At 37.4% G+C, this 15221-nt stretch overlaps 1 protein-coding gene across 1 annotated transcript; it reads left to right on the forward strand.

The window, feature by feature from the left end:
• The first annotated feature begins 122 nt into the window (after positions 1-122).
• vma21 (vacuolar ATPase assembly factor VMA21) lies at positions 123-5050 on the forward strand. Its single transcript, XM_057850568.1, has 3 exons — positions 123-306; positions 474-583; positions 4253-5050. Exons 1-3 carry the CDS (start codon positions 245-247, stop codon positions 4390-4392), a joined length of 312 nt encoding a protein of 103 aa, XP_057706551.1. The 5' UTR covers positions 123-244; the 3' UTR covers positions 4393-5050.
• The last annotated feature ends 10171 nt before the right edge of the window (positions 5051-15221 follow it).

A 15221-nucleotide genomic window follows, 5' to 3' on the forward strand; every position in this document is an offset into this window, starting at 1 on the left:
AATAATGTGACCATTTAAGAATTAGAACCAAAATAGATGCTTGCCAGCAACCATCAACTGTTAAAAAAAAAAAAAAAAAAAAAAGTCTCGCGATACTTAGCTCGAGATCTAAAGCTGTCATGTGATTATCCCGTAGCTTCATAGTACGGAAGTAATCCACAACAAGGAAGGCTCATTCGTGCTAATAATTGCAACTTTTACTTGCACGTTTATTGTAATCACCTTATCGACCATCCATTAAGCAATGGACGGGTCCATAAGCGCGTCGTCGGACACCATTGCCGGACCCCCGCCTCATTTTAGAACGTAAGAAAGTACTCTTTTTCTTCCCTCATGTTTCCAATTGCTAGCTTACTTTGCGCCGCATTAGTTGTGTTGCTACTGAGAATGATGTGTTGTGTTTGGAAAATATCCGCAGAGGATGTGCCTCTGAAGGAAACAATACCTGACTTATGTATGTCGTTCCCTCGCAGGAATGAAGGCTCCTTGGTTTCTGCCCTCAAGACGTTGTTGTTCTTCACGATCTTGATGGTCACGCTTCCGATTGGCTTGTACTTTGCTTCTAAAGCTTACATTTTTGAAGGTGGGATTAGTTTCTGCTCTGTTACTTCAGATGTGTGTAAAAGCATACAATTTTACAACACAAAAATGAAATGTTCCATGGTGAAAATATATTAGGTGGTGTCAGTATTGTTGTTGAAACAATTAAAATCTCCCTATTTTGGAATTAAAATAAGATAATGTAATCGTCTATGTTGGGCTCATTTCTTCTTCCAAAAAGTAATCGATTTAGTAACTGAATTACTCTATAGTAAAAGCAACTAGTTATCAGGGAAAGTAATTATTTCTGTAACTTTAAAAAGAAGTTGTTGTATGTCAAAGAATTTGAAATTTTCTGAGCAGTATTCGAGTCAGTCGAGTAGAGAACAGGTAGTTGTGTTATAGAACCTTGTAATATTTATTGCACCTCACCTACACTTGAAGTGCAACAAAAGCAAACAGTAAACAATATAATAAAATTAGGGCTGTCAAAATGATCGCGTTAACGAGCGGTAATTAATTTTATAAATTAATCACGTTAAAATATTTGACGCAATTAACTCACATGCCCCGCTCAGATTAAAATGACAGCAGTGTAATGTCCGCTTGTTACTTGTTACTTATTTTTTGTTGTTTGGCGCCCTCTGCTGGCGTTTGGGTCCAAATGATTTTATGGGTTTGGGGAGTGAGCATGGTGTAATGACATCAACAATCGCGAGCTACTAGTTTATTTTTTGATTGAAAATTTTACAAATTTTATTAAAACAAAAACATTAAGAGGGGTTTTAATATAAAATTTCTATAACTTGTACTAATATTTATCTTTTAAAACTACAAGTTCTTCTATCCATGGATCGCTTTAAGAGAATGTTAATAATGTTAATGCCATCTTGATTTATTGTTACAATAAACAAATACAGTACTTATGAACCGTATGTTGAATGTATATATCCATCTTGTGTCTTATCTTTTCATTCCAACAATAATTTACAGAAAAATATGGCATATTTTATAGATGGTTTGAATTGCGATTAATTACGAATAATTAATTTTTAAGCCGTAATTAACGCGATTAAAATTTTTAATCGTTTGACAGCCCTAAATAAAATAACAATCAGCAGTAAACAATATAAAGTGAGTTTAATCAATTAAATCTCTCACAACCTGAGACAACTGGTCAAGTACACATGGCCTACTGTACTTCAAGTATTTTGACTAGAAATAGTGTTTATATCTCCACCTCGTAACGGACAAATTTTCCTCTGAATGCTCTGCCATCATATCCCTCTGCATCTGTTTTGCGTGTGTGTTTGCCGCACGTGCTCTTCCGGTTTATGTGTGAAAAGACCGATTGGCTTACCATGACACATGACTCTAACCCTCAGCCAATCACAATCACTTCCATCGCATCTATCCAGGTGGTGCTTTCAGGTAGCCTCGTCTCCCTACTCTTCCCGTCACCCTCAAAGCGTCTGCCGTCCTCAAGATGGAAGCAGCATTCTTGCTGGCTGACAGTGAGGGATGGGAACGAGGCTAGCACGTAGCAAATACAGAAACGTTAGCAAGCTTTGGAAAGCATTGTCTAATTGAATGAGCAGGGACAAACAGCCTGGAGTCATAGGAAGTACGTGCTGTAATATTCTGATACAGAATTATCCGAGGCATCCTAAAGTGCACACGGCGCCAATATTGTTTTGCTATTGTAGACACGGCCTGTCGAGAGCCGTACGTTTGTGTTAATGTTGAAGTTATTTGTGCTATTAAAGAAACAGAGTGCCAGCATGTCCTGTGTGGTATATCTTTGCTAAGAAAAAGCAGAAAACAAAACGTGCGCTATTCTCAAACCTGAACGCACCCCAAGTCTTGGATGACAAATAAACAGAGCAGAGTAGACTCGCTACAGCTGGTAGTTTCTTCAATTTATTCAGAGTAAGTAACACACCGCTTTTGACCGTCAGTTGTTATTCTTAAATAAAACAAAATATATTAAAAATTAAAAATGTAAATAAAACACACACAATACATGAGTCCTTTTAAAACTAGTTAAGTTCAGTATGTCAAGTAGGTGATAAATTCAATGGCATTTTTGTTTTGTGCCAATTAGAGCCCATTAAAAGTGTTATTTGGTCCAAAATGACTGTCATCTTGTCCTACAAAGTGCGCGTGTTTTCAAAATTGAAGCCAAATTATTATTATTTATTTCATCATTTTAGCTAATCAGATTTTTCATAATGGGTGTCATTTTAAATCTATTCTTAGTGTAGAATCTGAAGTATGTGAGATTACCTCCAGAAATCAGAACATGATGTGCTTTTACTTTGAAATGTTTACTGTAAGTATGTTTGCTAAGCCGCTACCCGAAGGCTTCACACTCAATCCAGCGAGTTTTCATGTTCAAAGTGTAATCTTTTCACTGCAATTTTGCGTTTTGGAGAAGACTGCCAATGTTTTATAGCAGGCTAAAGCTGTTAGTACGTTGTCTTTTTTTATTTTCCTCAAAGCAGCGTTTTATAATGTTTAATATAGATGTTTCCTTATTTTGTATGTCTGAACTTTAATTCTATGTTGATGGCCAATCAACATCTGTGAAAGGAACTGGAGTCTCATATGCAATCAGCATACACGTGTTCCGAGTACACGTAGTACACGCAAACGCATGCATGCGATGCAGCGATAAATCACAGCCGGGAAAATTACTGCCCTGATTTAAAAAAAAAAAAATCCTTAGAAAATACTTGTCTTTCCAAGTACTGCCACAATGATAGACATCCAATCATTGAAACTGGAAGTCAGGCTGCCCATTTTTAAATGACATTGACAGCGCTAGACGTCCAATCCATTTGGACTGGGATGGGCAAATTTATTTGAACTCCGCCTCCGTACACACACCAAATGTCCCCAAATCATCAGGAAGTGTCCCCCGAGATGTCACCAAATCAACAGGAACTGACTTTATATCAGAATGGAATAGAATAGAATAGCCCTTTATTGTCATTATACAGTTGTACAATGAAATTGTGGAGCATCTCCCTTTACAGTGCAGGACAAGTAAAAATCTCGAAAGTGCTTTGCAAGAATAAAAGTATAAAATCTAAAAAAAATTTAAAATATGTATGAGGTAGTCCTATGTTCAGGCAGTGCAAAATAATTGAAGTGAAGTAGCAGCATTTGACAGTGAAGGCATTGAATATTGCACAAGTAAAAATCTCGAAAGTAGCTAGAATAAAAGTATAAAATCTAAATAAATATAAAATGTGTGAGGTAGTCCGATGTTCGGGGAGTGCAAATAATTGAAGTAGCAGCAGTTGACAGTGAAGGCATTGAATATTGCACATTAATATTGCACGTAAATAAGTATTGCACATAGACTATGTGTGAATAGAAGTAGCAGAAGTTGACAGTGAGGCATTTAATATTGCACTTAGTAAGTATTGCAGATGTCTAGCGCTGTCATTGGCAACCAATGAGCCAACATACAGTCGAAAATGTGGGACAGGTTTATTCTTAAATAGTGTAATCATATTTCTATTACACTGTAGAATTCTGCAGTTTAAACAACTTATGCTGCTCTTAAATATAGAAACAAAAATATGACTAATAGGAAATGTATGTCAAATTTATGTATAGGAGTTATAATAAAGGCTATTTACAGATGTCGCAATTCTCCTCAACACTTCAAATGCATTTATCTCCTCTGTGTTTTTATCCTCAGGTTCAATGAAGATGTCAAACTCTGACAGCTACTTCTATGCCGCCATCGTCGCCGTGCTGGCTGTGCACGTGGTCTTGGCCTTGTTTGTTTATGTGGCCTGGAATGAAGGCACACCCAAAGGGAAAGGGAAATACGAATAAAGCATATTTTCATTGATGCTATTAGATGGAAAAAGATGCAAAGACACTGGAAAGGGTTGTTGAGAACTCTCACTTCCCTGGCTCAACCTGTAACACCTAGCAGGCAGATAACACAGTTCAGCAATCTGGTGTGTGTTGAGCTTCTTCAGTTTAGGTATATGGAGGCTGCTGGATGTGATGGTCTCAAAACCCCCTTTAATTGAAAGAGGGGCAGCTTTTAAGGAACATGTTTGTAATTCATCAAAGAGTCACAAGTCTGACATGTAGCAAAACATCTTCCCTTTTTCTTTGTTATCTACGACATTAAGCCGTTTGATTCAAAATTGTTCCCGATCTTTTGACCGTGAATGTTGTCACGCGTTCTTGCTCCATACTTAATTTACATCAAAGAAAATAAAAAAGTAGGATATTGCAGTTTATATCATGTGACAATTGTGCAGCGTTGTGTTTTTGTTTTGTGTCAGGGGCAGTTTTTTTTTGTCCTTCATGTATGGCCGGTATTTGATGATGTACATCAGTGTGAGGTCAATTAGTGATCTTGTGAAATACGCTTGTGAAGTTGTTCTCTTATGTTTATCTCTTATGTTTTGTTGGTGGTGATGCCCTTCAAAGATGGTTTTATTGTTGTAAAAACAAAAATAAAGCACTTTGCTAGTCACATTATTTAGTCACATTTATTTTGAGTACCGATGTACAGTGAGAAAGAAAACAGGGACAAAACTGAAAAGCAGTTTCTGCTCTTGCACCCCTATTTAAAATAAACTGCTGTATTTTAAGCCAAAAGAACTGTTGTTTTTGATAGAACAACATGTCTATATGCTGCCATAGCCGATTCATGGTGCATTAAGCCCCCAAATTATTTTTAATTTGTCCGTTTTACCCTGGAAACCCCCATTTACAGACGTCGCGCAACCGCTTTTGTTTCAATCCAGCCATAAGAATTGTATTTATTAATCGAAATGTCTGTCATTTTTAGTTTAAAATCATTAATTGAGGTCTAATATTTAGTTTAAAAAATACTTTAAAATTTTATTCACTCGCATATTTTAAACTTTTAAACAAATTTCATCACAATGAAAAATATGTAAATAAGTCACGGATATCTACCTCATAACTATTGCTTAATTGTATTTTTTTGGTTTACGGTCACATTTTCCCCTATCTTTTAGATGATAATTAAATGATCCAAACAAAGAAAAAATGGAGAGAGAAAAATCATTTAAGAGGGTAAATATATGAAAAAGAATCTCAACCAGTCCTTGATGTCTGCGATTTCTGCATCGCAACCTTTGGTATATCACCATGTTTTACCCATAAAATCCCCTAAAAATTTGGCTGTGGCCATTCACAGCTGTGTCTTGACACTCAGTGATACATGCTAGATGAAGTTTTTGATACGAAAAAGAGGTAAGTAGGTGATAATAGCTCGTTAAAATCGTGGCGTCTTTAATTATGCTCTCTCATGCTCTCGCCTCCAGTTAGGGTTTTGCTGTTTAATTTTTTTTATTTTTTTCCAAAATGCCCTCCTGTTCAAAATGTTCCTTCTCCCAGAAAATTGAGATTTTAAGCTTTCCAATGATGCATCAAACATGCATATTGGACAATTTCGAAATTTGGCCAAATTGGGGGTCTCGGAGCGGAACTTCAAGTCACCCGAGTGTTTTCCGCCATCTATAGTTTTTTGGTTCTCAAATGCCACACTTCAAATGTAAAGGTGCAACTGTGATGACATTTGACTCATTTTGTACTAAAGACTTTTTTTTTTTTTTTAATGTGGAAGGGTGTGACAAAATATCGAAATGGTGATATATCGTGACTTTGTATCCCAAAAAGTTATCGATATGCTCCTGCCAAGAATCAAGACAACATTTTAAAAAGATGTCAATGTTTAATTTAAAAAAAAAAAAAAAAAAGGGACCAACAGGTTGCTACCAAAATCTTTCACCATAATAGTGTCTCTGGTAACTCTATGGATGCTATTGACGGCCCTAGACGCCCAATCTATTTAAGAAGGGTGAAGGAACATTCGCCGCCAGTCTTTCAGATTTCGGGGTGTTTACAGCTCACTTTTTGTTCATTTTTGGGCATTTACAGGTCACTTCCTGTTGAGTTTGAGTCATTGCCTATTCATTTGGGGAGATTCCCAGATCACTTTCTGTTCTGTAACCCAAAACCAACAGGAGGTGACCTTTCAATGCCCCAAAATCAAGAGCGAGTGACACTGAAATCTACCAAGATCAAACAGGGAGTGACACTGTAATGCCCCAAATTTAACAGGAAGTGACTGAAAAATCAACAGCAAATGACCTGAACTGCCCCAATTAAACTCCAATGCTTGCCATTGACCACCATAGTGGTGATAAACTTATAGCAGAAGGATGTAGATAGCTTGTCTCTGTAGATAGCTTGTCTCTGTTTATTACCGTAATTTCCGGATTACAAGCCGCTACTTTTTTCCCCTCATTTTGAATCCTGCGGCGTATGCAATGATGCGGCCAATTTATCAATTTTTCTAACGACCGACAGGAGCGCTCGAGCATAAAATGCAAGCATAAGACACGTGGAATATATGTGTGCAGGAAGACGCTAGTTGGCACTTTTACCCGTATTTTAACTTTGTGCTTTGTGCACGAATAAAAGTAGCAGACCCACATCTTTGTGCATTATTAGAATTAGCATAGCCTGGTACTCCAGACTCACGGCTGTTCCAGCTATTGAGTCTGGCCACCATTAAGCGGATAAAATTTTCAGGGCGGAGCAAGCCACAGCAAACAGACAGCGGAGTGGACCAATCAGCGACGGGCGGGACGAGGGACTTGCGCGCGGAAGTAAACATACGAGGAGAGCGGAGTTTATTCAACATTGCTAGCGCGAGACAGACTGTTGTCACTGACTTGTGTCGATGTGTTTTTGGTAATTTAAAACTGATTTTACCGTGGATTGGAACATATTTTCGGCTCTCCTGTTCGCCATCTGTGTTCTGGAGACGACTTCCGACGCGGAAGAGTGACGCCGCTCGTTAAGAGCACGTCACGCAAATAAACGAATCTGATTTATCGATTGATTTTGTACTTGCTCGAGAGGCCGTTAATGGGCTGGGTCTCAGACTATTCTCTCAGTGTTTGAAAAACACAGGGAGAAAAGTCTGGACTTGCCAGCCAAGAATTAGCATATCCGCATCATGCTAGAAGAAATGGATATGACGTGCCGAGTTGAATTGAAGGCTTGGATGGCCAGCGGCGTCAGATCGTTTACAAAAGTGGCCGTATGCGAAGAGCAACTTTTGCAAAAGTCTGACAGCGTGGAGCAGCGTGAAAAAAATCCACCATCACCAACGGGTTTCGAAAAGCCGGTCTGCTGCGTGAAGAAGAGGACGACACGCTAAGGAGTGAGCTTGAGGAATCAGCTAAGTGCCGTGTTGCTGGCGCTGTTTGGAAAGAAAAGTTAAGGTATTGTAACGATGACAAATAGTAACCCGTTAAGTTAGGTTGCAATTCTCTATTTTGGAAACTCGTCGAACAACACATGGCTGCTGCCTCTAGCAGCCGACGCACACACACAGACACACCGCAACAACAACGACAGCACGTCTCTTGCGCACCTCCCTTACCTGTAAGTCACGCGCTGTATCATAACCCGATTCGTTAAAATATGGTATTTAAACTTGGAAAGCTGTGTATTTCTTTATAAATACTTCAGTTTACTATGTGGGCACACGCGGCTTATAGGCAGAAGAGGCTTATGTATATACAAAATGCTTTTTCCTTTAAAAATGTACTGGGTGAGGCTTGTAATCCGGGGCGCTCAATGGTCCGGAAATTACGGTAGTTGTTTTGTAGAATATCCTACAATGATTTCCTGACCAATGTAACAATAATCGTTCTATCGCCATCTCGTGAGATCTTCGTTATTGTGAGCTTTGTATCGCGTATCGTATCGTGATGTACCAAGAGGTTCCCACCCTAGTAGGAAGGCTGCTCGAATGTGAATTCCAAGTTTATGGATAAAGTTACATTTGCCTCTAGTGACGGATGTCCAAAATGTTTGAACTGGGAGTGCTATTGTGATGTTTTTTTTTCTTCAAACGAATCATCTGCAAACCATTTATTTTCAAGGGCAACAGGATGAGTTTGAAAAGATCATGTTTTGTCATTCAAGTTTAAGGCTATTTAGTTTGAACTATTAATCTACTTGTGGTTTTTCGCTATTTGTGGCAGGGTTTAATCCCTATCCCACTGATGCCTGGTACTCTGCAGCTAAGTAAATCAATATCCCTGTAATTGTAAGAGAAAATATGGTAGTATTTATCCCATAAACCACTGGCAAATTGTGTAAAACGCAACAAAATATGAACACAAAACTGCATCGTTTGGATATAATTATCTTTTAGGCGCATATTTTTTTTTAACTTCATTTCAAAGCCTGAGATGAAATGGCAAACTATAACAATGACGAATTACTAAGGTTATTCTATTAAATGTGTTTTAACAGAATGTTAAAATTAATTAATCCAATTGTTTTGGATACTGATAAAAAAAAATAATAATAAAAAAATCTTTAAAAAAGTACAGTCCAAAAATCCATTAGCCCCAAGCACAGGATCTTTCAAGTGTGTTCCAGTCTAAAAGGTCGATTAATTAATTTTTGCATGCAGTTCTGGCTGTCACATGGTGGCAGCATACAGTCAATGCTAACACGAGTTGATTCAAATATCACGTTAAATTGCAACACTAATTCACATTACACAGTCTTGCAGGCTGCAAACAGATGCAATTGGGCAAAGCTTTCTGCAATGTCCCCACGGGTAAAGAAACCATCATAAGTCATTTGACCAAGACAGACCTAATGAGAAAAAACAGTTAATCTGATAATTATAATTCTTAATGAGGAGAAAAAGGAGTTTGGGGACATGATTTGCAAAAGGGCTGAGTAGCCTACATCATCTTTAAGTGACTGATGGCCTTTACAGTGACCCTACGCTGCTTCAAACATCGCCCTCAGTCCATCACGCATTTTTTTTTTTTTTTCAATTAAAAAAATTAATTCCGTATTTTATAGAGCTGTCCTGATCTGATCAGTCTTTCACTCTCCCTCCTGCTGCTTTTCATAGTCAGAAACAATGATTGACAGGCGTCAAGAAATGATCGTACCAGAGACGCTTGGAAGTCGAAACTTCAAAGCGTCACATGCGTCAATCATCATTTAAATTGTTAAACAGTTGCTGTGGCAACTGTGTAAGTGAGCAGGTTGAGTGGATTTGAGTGGACTCACTCAATGAAGCATTTAATACAGACAAGCATTTTTCTATTCTATTCCTGTTTTAAAATAACTCAGTGGGACAATATCATGTTTAAAACTTATAATTATTACATTTGAAGCGCTTAAAAACTATTTATTAAAATATACAGTATATATACTCTACAGAAAAGTTTTTATTTCTACTTTGGGGAAAAAAGAACGTATGCTTTCACAAAAAGCTCAATTTCTCTTGTTTTTTTTTTTTTTTTATCAGAAATTGGAAATTTGCTCAAATTATCCTATTTTCTGATGCTTATTTCTAAAGAATGGAAAAAGATATGAACTTTTTTTTCCTGCTGAAATTAGAGAGTCTAATCTTTCTTTGTTTGGTTCCATGTTTAAATAGCAATAGTACAGAATTTTCTATGGGCTTTGCAAAATCAGTCAAAATCCAGTACAACGGCCAGGAGCGAAGGGCCTTGCTCTGGTGAAAATGGCTGGGAGTGAATGAGTTAAACAGTTGCTGTGGCAACTGTGTAAGTGAGCAGGTTGAGCGGATTTGAGTGGACTCACTCAATGAAGCATTTAATACAGACAAGCATTTTTTTACTTTATTCTTGTTTAAAAATAACTCGGTGGGACCATATCATGTTTAAAACTTATAATTATTACATTTGAAGCGCTTAAAAACCATTTCTTAAAATATACAGTATGTATACTGTACAGAAAAGTTTTTATTTATACTTTGGGGAAAAAAGTGAAAAAACATGTTTTATATGGATCGCTTTCCAATGCTAAATCTGAATAAACACATTAAACTCACACATTTTTGGGGGGGGGTTGGAGGGACTTCGTGGTTTTTCACTTATCGTGGCGGGTTCTAGTTCCCATTAACTGCGAAAAACTAGGGATCACTACTTCAAAACTGCTGGGCTATTGTTTAGCAACCTTTAGTCTTATTTTTAGGGGTGTCAAACGATTAAAAATTTTAATCAAGTTAATTACAGCTTAAAAATTAATTATTCGTAATTAATCGCAAATTCGCAATTAATCGCAATTCAAACCATCTATAAAATATGCCATATTTTTCTGTAAATTATTGTTGGAATGGAAAGATAAGACACACGATGGCTATATACATTCAACATACGGTACATTAGTACTGTATTTCTTTATTATAACAATAAATCAACAAGATGGCATTACCATTATGGACATTCTGTTAAAGCGATCCATGGATATAAAGACTTGTAGTTCTTAAAAGATAAATTTTAGTACAGGTTATAGAAATTTTATATTAACCCCTCTTCATGTTTTCGTTTTAATACAATTTGTAAAATTGTCAATCAAAAAATAAACTAGTAGCCCGCCATTAGTGATGTCAATAATTACTTACACAATGCTCATGGGTGCTGAAGCCTATAAAATCAGCCGCACCCAAGCGCCAGCAGAAGGTGGCAAAACTTCGAAAAACACAACAAGTACAGCTTTCACTGTGCTGTCATTTTAATCTGTTTGAGCAGGGCATTTGTGCGTTAATTGCGTCAAATATTTTAACGGGATTAATTAAAACAATTAATAACCGCTCGTTAACGCGATAATTTTGACAGCCCTACTTATTTTACATGATCAAAACATTTACAGTATCACTAACCGTGTTACAACCCCAATTCAAATAAAGTTGGGACATTGTGTTAACCATAAAAATAGAACACAATGACTTGGAAATCATGTTCAACCGTACATATTCAGCTGTACATCAAGAAAGAATGGGAAGGAATTCCACCTGCAAAGATTCAACTCAGTTGCCAAACATTTATTGAATACTGTTAAAAGGTGATGTTACAAATTGGGAAAACATCATGATCCTGTCCTGGCTTTTGTGGAACATGTTGCAGGAGTAAAAGTTTAGGTGGATGATTTATTCAAACAATAAAGTTCATCAGTTTGAACATTATATGTCTTTGAAATGTATTCAATTATAGGTTTCAACATGATTCGCAAATTCTTGTATTCTGGTTCTATTTAACATAACAACCCAATTCCATTTGAATAAGTCAATGGACATGTTAGTAATGTACTTTCTGCCATCTAATGAAAACATTAGATTGTTGTGACATGACACAGTAAATCGGAACAACAGTTTGCGTCGGTTTCCTTTTAATTTAACGCCATGATCATTGATCAAATGTACAGGTGAACACTTGACAGTGAAATATAGTGTGGTGTTATCCAAAACAGGCTAGTTATTGTTTTCCATACAACTCAAAGACAACCCAATCAAACTTTCTACATACTGTATAACAATGTAAAAATGCCTTCATGACAAATTTACCATTTTTGAGCCATCTACTTTAAATATCAAATTCTATCTGTATTAATAATACTGGCATCATCGTAATTATCCACAGCATGTGTTTGTATTTGTGTAAGTCCCACCTCCAGTAGAAGCTAGTTGGCTTATAAAGGTAGAGAAAGCAGGAAAAAGATGTTGTAATTTGCTGTGCCCTGAAAGACAAAATTACTAGATAAGTCGATGTAGTAATTATCGTGACAGGCCTTATGTAAAAAATATTTTTCATAGGGTTATAAAATACTGCTTGCAATAGAGAATGTATTGCAACATATAAACACAAATTTTACAGGACAAAAAAAATAAATAAATACTACAAATCACACTTTCTGATTATTTAACATGCTAGAGTGGAGATACATACCAAATAAACACTGACTTAGCCATTGGCAAACATAATAATCATAATGCTACTAATTATGTATTGAGAAAAAAATTACTCCTTTTGTTCCATGTTGGACTGTGTTTTCTTGTCTTCATTATTTTTGAGTATGCCGACCCCAGTGTCCAACAGCGGATTTCCAGCGGCGCCTTCTTCTTCACCAGCTTTCTCCACTGTGCTTTTTGGTCTGGCCTTTACGTTTTTGCTTTTTCTGGCAGGTGGGACGTGTCCATAATTTTTGTAGAGGCTCATCAATTTGATGACCGTCCGACTCGACACGTCGCTCAGCTTGGCTGAGTCGCGCACCGACATGCCACCCAGTTGAGTGCCTACTATTTGGCCTTGTTCAAAGTCTGACAACTCACTCATTTCTGGATCCAGTGGTAAATTGTTTGGGGCTTTTATTTCTCCTTCTTGCGCCACGTCGTCAGTTGTTAAAATGTCTTCACTGACGTGCTGGTTGTGTTAGGAATGTTGAGGTCCGGATTGATCGTTGCGGTCTGGATCGAAGACAAAAATGCACAAGTGTTTGAAGTTTTACATTTGTTTTACACATAGGTGCAATGCAGCAGTTAAGAATATCATGGGGGGAGGGGCAAAAAGAATTTCAGTATTTACAAAAGGGATGTCCCGATTCAGGTTTTTGCACTTCCGATCCGATACCGATATTGTTTTGCACTTCCGATCCGATACTGGCCGATACCGATACCGGCCCATCTGAGCATGTGTTAAAGTTTAAAGTTATTTAGCCTCCTTACTTATTTGTCAGACTCATGTTGAAAAAGGTTTTAGTACGCTTGATAACAACTAGCCAGCTGAATTAGGTGAGTTTGAATAACACACAAGGGTTGGTAACAAGAAACGGACCTGTTTATTCAGTGACAAACACAAAACATTATAAATAACAAACAGAAATGGCATAGTCAGTCAGTAAAACGTGCAAATAATATTGTAAACCGTCTTGTAAAAGCAAAACACACAAACAACCTCAGTGGAAAATCCCACAAACCCCCAAGCTATTAGATGCTTTTAATGTTTCGTGCATTAGTTACAAAAATTGTATAAAAAGCCTCTCAGGTTTAAATAAACAACTATTTCAGTATCATGTTAACGTTTTAAAACAGTAAATAAAATACTCAAGTCCCCATTCTGTACCAGCAGCTTTAAACTACAATCATTTCATTTTGCGAATCAACTGTTAAAGTTGTTAAAATTGCTCCCGTTATTCCATAATTTCCCTTCCGTCTACTTTCGACATGGTAAAGTTTTAAAACTGTTTTGAAGATAGATTCAAGTCATGATTTTGCCGATTTAGGAGTATTTTAGATAAAAAATTTAATTAGGTCCGCTGGGAAGGTTCACAACAGCCTACTAGGGAAGTCTCCTGCTTTAAGATGGCGGCTGTTTACTAACGCAACTAGTTTTCAATACTTCAATGTTGCTAACGCCGTCGAGTCTGTCGTTTTGCATCTAGTTCTATATACATATGATATCTATTATCTACAGTAAAACGATGTTGACGTTGTAGCGGCTGTCGGCAGCAGTCAGGTATTTTTGTGTTTTTTATCCAGCGGCATGAGTTGAGCTAAAGCCGTGAGTTGAGCATTGGCATTACCCGGGTCTATGACAAGCATGATGTTTACTCTCGGGACGCAATGCGCTGTGTATTAGTTCCGCTTTACTTGACATATTTCAATAATCGGAATTTGGATGTTTGTGAACCGTTCTCGAATCTTCCACGGCCGAATCGCTCAAGGATGTAATGACGGCTGGGCATGTTGTACCGTGGTTCTAAGTGTTGGATGGTGCGTCGTTACTCACGAGAGATAATGGCTAGTCTTCCAGAATGAATTCTCACGCATAGCAAAAGTTTCTGCCAGTGTTAGTTGCGTAGGACCTTTCTTTTTGTCTTCGGCTTTCTTAACATAATTCTTATATTGTTTGTGGTGGTATTTTGCTAAATGCTTGATTAGGTTGGTTGTATGACAACTTCTTACAGCTTTACCACCACGCTTGACTTTATTGTGGCATATGTTGCACTCTGCCTCGTCTTTGTCGTCCTTTAAGGTGAAATGATCCCACACAGCTGACATTTTACCTATAAAGTCTCTCGGTAAATTGGGAGACGGTAATGTAAATGTCGTGTGTTGAAGGTGTGTCGTAAAATGCGGACAGGATTTTAGGGATACCGAAGCAAAAAGTGGAATGAATTATGTAAATCGGTGCGCTGGAAAACCCGGACCGGAGTTTAAAAAAAAAAAAAAACTGGATCGGAAGTCTGGATCGGAATTTTTCCGTCTTGGCCGATCCGATACCGATGCGCATTTTTTTGCCCATATCGGCGTCCGAGCCGATCCAAATATCGGATCGGGACATCTCTAATTTACAATATACAATAAATAGTTCTAGGCAAGAGGTGGGTTGTCTTTCTTGGACTGGTCACCTAGCAATTAGAGGGCACTTTTAAGATTTCAATAAACTTAGGAAGCAGGAGAATCTTGAGGGGAAAAAATGTGGTGAACATGTAAACTACACATAGGAGGGCTAGAATGGCGATTTGAACCAGTAACCCCGTTGTACTTACTGAAACCAGATACTTAGTTTTCCCTCAAATGTTTCCTCTGTAAATCATCACATTCTAAAAGGAGGCCCAACAAAACAGGGCCCAAAATAGGATAGGCGTCATTTCATGATTTTTTTTTTTTTTGGCCAGAATAAAAAAGAGACTGCAGCTTTAACTACTACTGTACTTTATTTTTTTTCAGCACATCATAATCAGTGTTGGGAGTAATGCCGTTTTATATATAACGCTGTTACGTAACGGCGTTATTTTTTTCAGTAACGGGGTAATCTAAC

Source organism: Corythoichthys intestinalis, chromosome 11 (assembly GCF_030265065.1).
Source record: "Corythoichthys intestinalis isolate RoL2023-P3 chromosome 11, ASM3026506v1, whole genome shotgun sequence".
Lineage (NCBI taxonomy): Eukaryota > Metazoa > Chordata > Actinopteri > Syngnathiformes > Syngnathidae > Corythoichthys > Corythoichthys intestinalis.